The sequence below is a fragment of the Aplysia californica genome, unplaced genomic scaffold (assembly GCF_000002075.1).
Source record: "Aplysia californica isolate F4 #8 unplaced genomic scaffold, AplCal3.0 scaffold00053, whole genome shotgun sequence".
Classification (NCBI taxonomy): Eukaryota; Metazoa; Mollusca; class Gastropoda; order Aplysiida; family Aplysiidae; genus Aplysia; species Aplysia californica.
The window spans coordinates 1,677,698-1,689,646 of NW_004797323.1; the positions used below are offsets into that span (position 1 = coordinate 1,677,698).

The following is an 11,949-nucleotide window of genomic DNA, read 5'->3' on the forward strand; positions in this document are numbered from 1 at the left end:
AGAGAGAGTAGGCCTACCGTTTGTATCATGAATGACTGAAGTAGAGATTCAGAATTCCAAGACCTAATAATGTTAAGATCCTCTCTAGCTATATCTAGATCTAGATCTAGATCTAGATCTAGCATGGATGGTGTTCGAACAATTTTTTTTACAGTTATACAGGGTTAGAAAAACAAAACTACCTTCCTTCTGTAGAGTCCAAATTTGCGACCCGTCGGTGTGCAACATTCCTTTATCAGTGATGATCCTGATCTTGACACCTCGTCTGTGGAGCTTCAACAAAATATCTGCCAGGTCTCTACATGTTATTACAAAGACACAGACATCGAGTGAACGCTGGCTTGACATCATGTGTTTACACAATTCACTCAACGAAGTTTTACTGTGGGAAAACTGACAATTACTTTTGAAACAACCATCTCCTGAAATAAAGTAATCACGACAGGCAACATCTTTGTCGGGGAAAAATAACACTTGCAACGATGATTTGCTCAATCTACTTTTACTTTCGTTTTCTTTTCGATGTTTTGACTTACGTTTGTACTTTCGGTATATTTGGTAAATTATTTCGCTTCCTATAAAGAGTGCAGTAACGTAGACAGCGCCCTTTAGAGTTGGATGCATTGTGCTTCAAGTACAGGCCTATCAAGCTGCTGAATTCTGAAAAAAAGATGTACTGTACTGTAACGTCCCCTATAATTCGGTTCTTGATCTATTCCAGCATTTTCTTTTTGGTCCTGTCTCTATAGTCTAAAGAGTCGAGTGAGGTAGTGAGGTGTAGTTTCTTTCTATTCTCCAGATTTATGATTAACACAAACCTTATGGAGGTGAAAACATTGAAAGAATTAAGGGGACAGTAAAGATATAAAGTAAGATACACTTGTATTGTATTCACTTGAAAAGTTATGCATTATGAACGTGATTGAACAGAAAATTCATATTACACCAAAGAGATTAAGATAATCAAATTCCAATGACTGCCCGCCAAATCGCTATTATTATGCCCACAATGGACACTCTGTAATTGTAATAACGGGAAATCCACCGGAAACTGAGCTGAAAAAGTGCCAAGTACGGTAACTCTTCTTATCCGGGTTGACGTTGCACGCAATCTCAAAACTATGGCTAGCAACAGAGTAAGTTTGATGTAAAACTATTGACTAGATCTAGATCTAGATCTAGAACTAGATTCTAGATCTAGAAGGGCCCATTATTTATCAATGTTCCAAATTATGTTAAATTTTTACTTTCACTCCCACACACAGTCTACAGATGCACTGCTTCAGGGGTCAAACTGTGGACTGTGGTGAATTGCAGTACTTGAGTACTGTTTGCTGCAGTTCGCAATGTATAATAAAAAGTAAAGACGGTAAATAAGCCACTTAGATTAGCATATATCAAATTATATTATTGGTTAAAACAGGCTATAAAAGTCAAGGGTAAGATTGAAGAATACCGGACCAGCGGACTGACTCAGCCTTAGCCTAGATCTAGATCTATGTCTCAACCTTAGCCTTAGGAATTCATAATTTTCCCATTTTTAATAACTCTCAATGGAGAATCTCGAACCGATAGATCTATTCATTAAAATTTTGTCAGGGGGGAGACCCCCCTGAACCCCCCCTCCCCCCTTCTCCACCCCAACCACCCGCCCCACCAACCCCACTTTCTCGCGCAATAATGTACGAGTGGTCCGGTCAATCTTCCCAGCTCAAGGCCAAGGGAGGACTTCCGTAACGAGCGACCACTATGAGACAGAGCAGAATTGAGGGCTAGGGGTTGGGGTAGATCTTCTAGGGTTAGGGTTAGGCCTTTTCTTTATTGTGTTTGATGGGGTGGTCGCTTGTTACGGAAGTCCTTCCAAACTCAAGGTCCTGCGTCTGTGCTGAGATGCGAATCTTATCTGCAACCGACTACAATGTCGGACGTTCCGGACTGACCACCGGGGTCATTCAGTTTGTACTGTTGTTGGTGTACAGCGAGAGTGCCTGGAAACGTGTGTTTTCGCCATGAATAGGACCGCGGGAGTGTGTTAATGATGAAAATAACGCTCTATCTTAAGCTTTCTAGAATCTATTTATAAAGTGTTATGAACACGTGAAAATAAGCCCCCTAGATCCTAAGCTGATAAGACATTACGAGTAGTTACGCCCTTTTGAATACCTAAATCTTAACGCTCTTGTTGTTATGAATGATCGGGGGTTCGAAGGGGGATAACATATATATAATATATGTCAATTTCCGAATGTTTTGCTCTCAAATTGTTCTTTTTACTGCACAATGGTATTCAGAACTATTGAACAAGCTTTTTTGTTATCAGGTAGTATCATTTCATACGAAATCAAGCTCATTTGAAAGATTTTGTATAGAAAAATGGAAGTCTTGTTTCCTGACTATCCTTTCGAGCTCCCTCATGTCTAAATGGGTCGATTTGTTCTAATTTCATTGGACGAACAGCTAGAGCTACCAACTTGGCGTGTTTTGAATGGGACGTATGTCTCGGTTACGACCAAAGCAGGCGGTTCTAAAAGTAGGCCACAAACACCCACAAACTCAAGCAGACTGATGCCCGCACGGAATGGAGATGATGCTCGGCACGTGTGCGCTGAGCCAGGGGCCGGACTGACAAGGGACCGGAACGAAGGCGAGGCGTCGAATTAGGCCTATCGGGCGACATAAACGCGGCTCCCGCAGGACGAGGGTTAAGAACAATCACTGTCAATCAGATATTTCAAAAACTAGGCTCTATTCATTTGAGACAGAAATGAAGTTGATATTCGTGTTGAGCGCATCAATATTTAGTAGAAAATGGACAACTGGTAACTGGTAGCTAAGTGTGAGACGGGAGGGAAAATAAAAAAATACCCATTGAATTCCTTTTCTATTATAATTGAAACAAAGGAACGTATCCATCACTCTCGATGCAGATCTCTGTGCTGCTTCCCCTCAGGTAGCTAGATGTAGATTCAGATCTACTTCATTATTCAGATGGTCAGACGAAAGAAGAGCCTCCCCTACTACTAGACAGACTAGATCTGGACCTAGATCAAGATCTGCACACTACACTACAGTACTAGAGACACTAAGTTACTATTATTTTTTATAGATCTAGATATAAATATTATTTAGACATTTTAAAGTGCTGTCCGATTTTGGGAAAAAAACTAAAAACACACCCCATAAAAATAGTCATTGACGCTTCGAGGCATGAAGTTATTAATATTAATATTATTATTCACGTTATTTCCATCCATGTGTGATTAGCTTAGCTTTTTTCATGAAGAAATATAATTTTACGAGTCCATCGAGTCAATCAGAAGAAGCATCGCTATTTCATAGTTAGCATTTTTCTACCATTCACAGCACTTCAGTCAGTGATTCTCAACGTCAGCTTAGTCCTAGTGAGTGTGTGTCTGCTTGTGCCACTTCACTGTCGTACCGTGGCTGCTGCTTATGCAGTGTGGGTGGTGATGAAATGATGTTCTAAGAAAGAGGTGACAATGACAATAAGATGAGAGGAGGAGAGAGGGAGACTTTATAAATTATAAAAAGAGGCGAGCATGTGGCCAGCATGGCTCATAATGATATTCTCTAACTCTATCTCTCGTTTCATCAGTCCCAGCCATCACCCCCATTGCATCTACCTTCCCAATCATGCCTAATGTGCAAGTTTTAAATTTGTTGACTGGGTCTGAAAATTATTGATCCTCAGCTGAACTCATTGGAACACTACAATCTTTTGTTTTTCTTTTATCACACAGTCGTTATTAGAGGATTCAGAGACTACTCTCAACTTTGGAGAGGAGGAGGATCTCGACAGAGAAAAACGGATAAAGTAAGGTTTACTTCTGGTCGTTTAAAAAAATTTACTTCTAGAATTCAATTATTGCAGAAATGTTTCATTAAAAATTTATTAACTCTCCAATGAAATATTCATTCATAGTTGGCTGCTTTACTCCTTAATAATTTGAGCATTCAATGGTGCAAATTATTTGAATAAAAGTAACTCTTCAATCCCCCGTCCTCTTTTTTTAGGGCAGTAAATAAAAGCTCATCTGTTAATGTCTGATGATGATCAATACATCCACGTAGTAGAATATAATATTTCTTTAGTGAAAGAGAAGAATTTCAATTAACGGTTAAGATGACTTGTGGCTTCTGCTGTGGCTTATGAGACCAATTATGGCAGAGAAAAGTTTGCCACGTTTTGAAAATATAAAAGGGCAATAGTAATAATACACTTAGTTCTAAGGCTTACAGTTTTAAGGAAAGGCAGATAATGTTAAAATTTTAATCCACTGTTGTTCCTTGATAGACTGAATATTTATACGAAACCAGTTGAAAATAAGTTGTTTATAAATGGCCTTTAGCCTTAGATTGGATTTTTTTTGTACTTTGAAAGTGATTTTTAGATGGAACTATGGATTTACCTTATTAATAAAATGTTAATAAATTGGGAGAGCCTGGTGTCCAAATCGTTGTTCTTAGTTTCACAACTCATATAATATATAGGGTGTCTCGAAAGTAGCTGGAGGGCACTGCTTTGTATTTGTTTACCAAAAATTATTGGTCTGCATTTTTTTCTTTAAACAACAGATCTGAATTGTGGTGAACACTTTCTTGCGCTTGCTCTCACTTAATCTGTTCACATTGATTGTGGGCTGATGAAGGTATAAAAAGCCATCCCCCAACTCCTATTCATTCTCCCCACAACCTCCCCTTTCTCTTTCATGATACACACATACACACAAACACATACTCATACAGAGATCTTCTCTCACAAATATAATGCAGCCCAATGTCTTCGGGAAACAAATACACAGCAGTGAAGTTTCCACTCCTTATAAGACATCCTGTGTAAGCTACCTTTACAAGGTATTATAAAATTCATATTTTAGAATTGAAAATAACATTCACAGTCAGTTTTACACCCTGGTTTTTCCTTTTTCAAAGTCATATTTTTATTGCATGGTGTTGTTGCTGTTGTCTAAACTTAAAAACATTTTCCAGGTAAAAAAAATAATATTTTTAGAGTAAAAAGTATTGTTGAACGAACTCACACAAATACAACATTTATGCTAATTAAAGTGAGTGAAAACTGGTAATGTTTAACTTAAATTGATAACATGTTAATTAAAAATCTTATTCAGGCATCCAGTGGCTGTGTTGTTCCATGTCCTGTTCCGAGGCTTGGCTCTGTTGGCGTACCTTCTGTGTGGACTTTTCAGCTCCAGCTTCATAACAAACTTTGTCGTGGTAGTGATCCTCTTGTGCATGGACTTCTGGACGGTCAAAAACGTCACCGGTCAGTTCTTCCTTTTGGACGTAGGTGCTTGATGGGCACTTTGATGCTTTCTGCTCCAACTACTTTCTTTTTAATGTTGCCTTCGTTCTTACCTGTTTTCCAGCTCTGATATATTATTGTGCTTTAAAACAGAGTTTTACTCAAATTTGGCTCAGTGCCACAGCAGCTTGATAAGGTTAATTTTGTGGTGCAAAATGATGGCTTTCAAGTTTTCAAGTGCTAAATTGCCATTGGGTAATCCCGTGTTCTCAATACTGACAGCTAAAAAAAGGTAAGGAATATTTGCTGTCAAGTTCTATTTATAAGAATAGCAACACCTTTTGTTCATTTCTGTAATGTTTCGTTTAAATGTATCAGATATCTTTCATTACATGGCTTGGTATATAAAAAGTTACGTTTTCTTCTTGCAGGGAGATTATTGGTTGGTTTGCGCTGGTGGAATTATGTGGATGAGCAAGGAGAAAGTCACTGGATTTACGAGTCTCGAAAGGTTATTAGCCTACTACTGATGTTGCACCCTCCTTGTATACGGTTCTCTTAAACTTATTTATAGTAAAAAAAAATTGTTTAATTTTCTACAGCACAACTTCCATAGCAGTTAGTCACTAAATTGATATTCTGTAAATAAACTGCGTTTAAAGAATTTATTTCTCTACTGACTTTAGTGGCTGTTTTCCTATGTTACCCTATTTTTAACTCTCATATAAATGGGTTTAGCAAGATTGAACCCCATACTCCATGTCTGGCCCTTTTTGTGGGCTTTTCTGGCTTCTACATTTTGGTAATGTTATCTAGCTTGACTTTAATCTTGTTTTGCAGGAAAATGCTCTATGTTCTGAAGAATGTAGGTACAATAAATCCTTTCCATCTAATGAATATTTTCTTTTTTTTTAAAATATGTCTGCTATCATCAACCTGTATCGGACGAAGTTGCTAATTCAGTTTCCCTCTAAAAATGCTATGTGTACTTCTTATCTTAAAAAAAAGCTTAATTTAGACTTTCTCACCCTGCATGCAGTATGTTTGATGGGGATCCTCAGTAGTGTACTGATTGTGGGCAGCTGATGAACAGTAGTGAAAAGTCATAGGTCATATAAATTTTTATACAAATCTATGAGTCTGGGAGCTTGAACTTTGTAATTTTTGAGAGGCTTTCATACTCATTTGTTTGTACATTTGATGGAAATGTTTCAAAAGTTTAACACCTGACTTGTTATTAAGTTACATTATTATTATCAATTGAGCTTAAAGTGCAAGGGACCTGCATGATTATCTTCACGAAGAGAAGTCTGAAGAAAAAGCACTGATTAACCGCAAAATTTGAATGAGTCCTATTGGAAAGGTAGAAAGTGTAAGCAATAAGATATGAAACAAAAAATACCTCCAACTTTACTCAGATGTTGTATCTAATACTAATACTTCAACTTTCAGTTTTGAGAATGTTAGCTTTCATGATGCTCATTTCTTGAAATATTGTGTTGTGTGAGCTAATGGAGCTTTAGAAATATTTGAAATTTGAAATCTTTATAATCTCTTGTTTCAGGGATCAGGAACCATCAAAATTTCTGTAGCAGAGTCTAGGATATTCTGGATGTCTTTGGTCGTCAGTCAGATCTTGTGGGTGTTTTTCTGCTTCGCAACTATATTCACATTCAGCTTCAAGTGGATTGTAAGTACTAGGAGAAGTACCGAGTTGCTCTTTCCATTGCCACTTTACTATTTAACGACTGTAGGCTTTGCAGATAATCCTCTTGAAATTAGTCTCAGAAATTATGATGTAGTTTGAAATAGTATAGAACAGATTCCTTCCAACCTGAAAAAGAAGCTATAAATATGTCATTGCGTATTTTTGAAGTTTGCTTGTTAAACTTACATATATGGCTAACATCTGCGTTTGTCGTGGCCGCGATTTTTGGCCTTTTTTTGTAAGCGAATCGCGGCCGCGATTTTTGCATTTTTCAAAAAGAAAAGGCTACTTCATAGCATAGACGTGTATTTTGATAATCTTAAGGTGTCCATGTAGATCTATAGTTATTTTCACTTAAAGAATAATAATAGTTCATTAAATACTATTTATTATTTTGCTGTTTGTCTTTTATTTTTCCCTCTTTGTTGGTGTGTTAATTTTTTGTGGGTTTTTTTTTCTGATCTCTGTGTGTGTGTTTATATAGCGTAATGTAATTTAATTTGATGTTCCTACATAAAAAAAATAAAAATAAAAATAAAATAAATGTGTTATGTTTGAGCGTGTCTCCACCAAAACCGAATACTGACACTGGCAGTTCCATAATTTACATGTAATATCCTGTACTTTTTCTTGAATAACACATGTTTAGAATCTTCGGATAGGTGGACACCCGCCCTTATTTGTTACTTTCTGCGGTTGTTAGCGTGCTGTTCTAATTTTGATTTCATTCTGTTGTGAAACCTTTATTTTTCACGTTTTTACAATCTTATGTAGCTACAAATAATATTCTGGATGCTTAAAACAGAGCACAAGAAATTCTGGTGCTTTAGATTGAGCTACCTCTATCAATATACAATATATTATGTCGTCACAGTTAGTAGAAAGCTTGAAAAGTAATGGCAACTTTTTGGGCAACTTTTGCCATTTTTGTGGCAACTTTTGGACAAAAAAATGGCAACAAACGCAGATGCTAGATATGGGATTTGTAGCTAAATGGTGAGAAATCTGATGTTTCTCTCTTTCATGACTGAAATCTTTTGTATGGTTAAATGTTCAAAGAGGACTGAAATTTTCATCATCGCAAAGATACTGGTTACCAGAGAATTTTTTTTTTCGAAACTTGGCAAATTTGTAATACATGTTTTCAAGTCTTGTTTGAACTTGTTGTAACAAAATTGTGATAAAGATTTGTCGTGTTTTCATTTTAGTAATTTTTATGACACTTGCAACACAATTAGGTCATATTATACGTGCTGAAAATTAGAGGGGCTTCAAGAGAATAAAAATCACAAGAAAAAAAGAAAGATCAGGAAGACAGACGTTTAATAGGAAAGGAGAAAACCACATGAGAACGCCCACCAACCACCCACGAAAATCTGTTGAAAGACATTCTTAAAGTTTCTATTTATGATATGATATTGGTATGCGGTAATTTTGTAAACAAACTTCATCTTACCAGCTTACTTCATTATTTGCTCCACAGATGGTTACTGTAGTGGGGTTTCTGATGAACGGAGCAAACGTGTATGGCTATGTGAGGTGTAAAGTTGGAGCCAAGAAGAGTTTGTCCTCTGTGGCTACCAGCTTTTTGTCAACACAAATGTTCAGATCTGTGAGTTAAGATTTTTTTTCCTTGGTGTATACTATTACTATGTAGCTTGTCCTACCATCATTGTAAGGGTTGAGGGAGACTCAGCAAGTGGATGACGACTCAAGAGCAGACAAGGAGGGCTTTTAATGGTGGATGTTTTGTGTCAGTACAAAATTAGGAAGGCAAGAAGCCATAGTGTCTCCATTTGGCCTTCATTAGCAGTAAAATAGGATTGTTTTTCATTGTTCTTAATGGAGATTTTAGAAAACATGTCCTTTGTTTGTTTGAAAAGATATGCTAATATTGAAACCTGTGATATTTGTACTTAAAAAAATAAGTGAAGATTTATTTCATGAAAGTTTGCATGACCGTAGAAGTGAGTAGTATGTGTCTGTACAAAACTGTCGGTTGAAAACAGGTGTCTGCAGGGAAATCATCCTCTAGTTTTTTGTTCCACGATCTGTATTTTTAGGATACTTTTCTCCCTCAGACCGTATCAAGTAAATGATGAAGGTGTGCATTAATCTTCTCTGGGTTCCTAATGCATTTTGAGCTGGAATCTAAGCAATATGTTTTTAAGTACATGAGGGATGGGTCCATTTTGTCATTCACTTTAGACTTGGGTCATGGTTTTTTTTCCTGCTCAGATGCTCTCTTCAGCTGCTTCTGCAGCCACCAAGACCGATGGCTCTGCTTCGGAGAGCAAGGCAAGTGCAGAAACCCAGTGAGTGTTGTGAAGGTTGATATGAGTGACCTTCGACCTTGGACTCACAGGCTGCCACATGTGGAACAAGGGACTATTCTCAAAGGTTATAATTTATATTCTTTTCTCTGAGATATTGATTATTTGTTTGGAAATTCCATTCCTACTGTTGTTTCTCATCCTATTATAATATTTCTGGTATGATATCAGCTGTTGGTTCTTTGAATGTTCTGACGCATTGTGGATTTCATTATGTGTACATGTACAAATAAAAAAATTATGGAAAATTGTAATAAAATGTGAACACTATTTGCTGAGTAGGTTTCTATTGACTTTTGTATATCTGCTAGATAATACTAAATTATAAGGGTATGCCCTTTTTCATTAAAAAAAAAGTATACTCCACTTTTTTTTTCCAAGTTCTGTATCTATTATCTATTTGTGGTGGCCAAATTTTGCTATTCAAAAGGCTTTTTAATGGCTTCATCTATCGACATGCGGTTTTCGGCAAAAAATTATTTAAAATATTCTCCAGATCATAACGCCCTTGGTTTTTTTCAGTTAGGAGACAGTTTTGCTGCAAAAAGCTAAATTTCTTTATTTCGCCGATTGCTTTTTGTAGGCCGACGCTTCTGTCTCTAATTTTAGAAAATCCGGAGGTGATATTTCGCGAGGTGCATTTTGTTTTGAGAATATAAATCTAGACCTTCTCATTTTTTGCATCTCTCAAGATTTATTTCCCCATTCCAGTAGAGTGTAAATATAGTAGGCCAATGACTTTTAGTTGATATTAAAGCACTGATCATTCCTTTCATCGAAAGGGGGCCCAGATTGTTTTTATATACTTCTTGTGTCAAACCCATACTTTGCCTATTATTTATGTGTGGCTTATGAGGATGGTTAAGAACCATAACACTTATTAGTTGTCATCAATCATTTTGCCCCTACTTTCAGTTTAGTTTTTCAATTTCTTCGACTTCAAATGACACTCGTGCTGACACTTACTACAAGCTCATTGTATATTTAAATCTTATGATTTCTCTCATTTGAAATGGTAATATAAAACTTGCTGGTTTGAGGTGGGACTTTCAAAGGTAGATTGAATGCTTTAGTTGTGTGGAGTGTTGCCATAGTAATGTGCAGGCATTCTCCTCACTCTCTGAACTTCCCAGTTAGGAGGTCATGTGGTTTCAAGGTCACGGAGGGTTTCTCAGCTGTGATATTTTCCATGTGCCCTTTCTCATGTGACTTCTTCTCTTGTTCTGAGAGCTTGCAAGAGTTGTTTTTTTAATTTACATGTGGGTGCATTTGTAAATAAAGGAGTGTATTTGTATATATGTGTGTGTGAGAGAGTGTGTATATATTGTGCATTTGGGAGTTTGTATTTGATTGAAAGCTTCTATTCCATCCAAAATGACAACTTGCAGCATGTCTGTAGCATATATATATATATATGTCTGGCTTGAGATTGTTTAGGTTCTTATTTCCAGCTTTATATTCAAAGTCTGTATACTAGTTTGACTTAGATTTTAGAACTCTGTATGCCAATTTTCTTGATAATTCCAAGCATACTAAAGTATTGTGAATGTCAAACCTTGTCAGGAGACATTTTTCTTTGTGGTGTTTTTGTGTGCCGTAAGCGTTGTTAGTCAAGGGAAGATCTGAAGGATGGACTGCCATTTGAGTTAGTGGCAGTTCTTCACTACTCTGTTTCCATTTGAATTTACAATCGAAATTGTTCAAGAGGACTGAAGAAAGACTTCTCTGTGTTGTTCATTGATTGATCTTTTATTATTCATTACAAATGGCTGATGATGATTTCATCTGTGAACACATAGATTTACAGAGACGATGAATGATAACAGTATGACGTAACATGAAATAACATGGGGTACATCACTTAACGTACTGATGCAACTAGCATGAAGAACATAAATAACATATAACACATAACCATACATCCCCCCCCCCCAAGTTCATGGTAGATTCTGATCTTTCCTTACCCCCCACCCCTGGTTTTCTTCTCCCCTGCTTCTGAGGTTTGACCGTTTCCTGAAATACCGAATTTTTGCTATAAAAATTACACGCCTTTAACTTAAGCATGGTAACTTCGGCTTCAGGCACGCTTCATTACAAGACAGTCAGTACTTTTATGATGACCTATCGAAGTTCAAACACAGTCTACTCTGCAGCAGTGGAGTGTGTTAAGAGAAAAACAGAGAACGCAAGTGATGGAGACACACTCACACGCGTGGAGAGGAAGACAGAGAGATGCACGCAGCCGCGCGCGTGAACATAGGCTATAGTCTAGGGCAAAGTTACACAGAGACTAAAAAATACAAAGAGAGTTAGGGAGACGAGAAAGGGCGGCTGGCTGCGATTTCACCTTTGATCCTCGCAATCCATTAATCTTGATTGTGTATCACGCACGAGGTGGGTTGAAGGCGGTGGTATGAACGTGGCACAGCGGGCAGTGGTACGCACAGGCAGCGTGTAGGCCTAGTGTGCTGTATCGTGACTGGCCGTCTAAATTAAGTTTTCATTTCCCATTCGACCACAAAACAAAAACAAACAAGCAAACAAAAACTACCATGGCGTGTAAAAATAACAGTGCACATTTTTGCGGGACAGCTATAGGCCTACTTACAAACAAAGGGAAATAT

At 37.2% G+C, this 11,949-nt stretch overlaps 2 protein-coding genes across 2 annotated transcripts in view; one reads left to right on the top strand and one right to left on the bottom strand.

The window, feature by feature from the left end:
* Positions 1-1,024, bottom strand: part of LOC101856007 (mitochondrial cardiolipin hydrolase) — a 4,455-nt gene extending 3,431 nt beyond the window's left edge. Inside the window, exon 1 of the mRNA XM_005092814.3 lies at positions 183-1,024. Coding sequence (XP_005092871.1) covers positions 183-624 — 442 coding nt within the window. The 5' untranslated portion in view covers positions 625-1,024. The remainder of the gene's footprint in view (positions 1-182) is intronic.
* Positions 1,025-1,037: 13 nt separating this feature from the next.
* Positions 1,038-9,597, top strand: LOC101856245 (Golgi apparatus membrane protein TVP23 homolog B). The gene is made up of 7 exons (XM_005092815.3): positions 1,038-1,136; positions 3,762-3,835; positions 5,151-5,305; positions 5,716-5,795; positions 6,849-6,974; positions 8,476-8,604; positions 9,231-9,597. The coding sequence occupies exons 1-7, from the start codon at positions 1,122-1,124 to the stop codon at positions 9,309-9,311; spliced, it is 660 nt and encodes a 219-aa protein (XP_005092872.1). The 5' UTR covers positions 1,038-1,121; the 3' UTR covers positions 9,312-9,597.
* Positions 9,598-11,949: the final 2,352 nt, after the last annotated feature.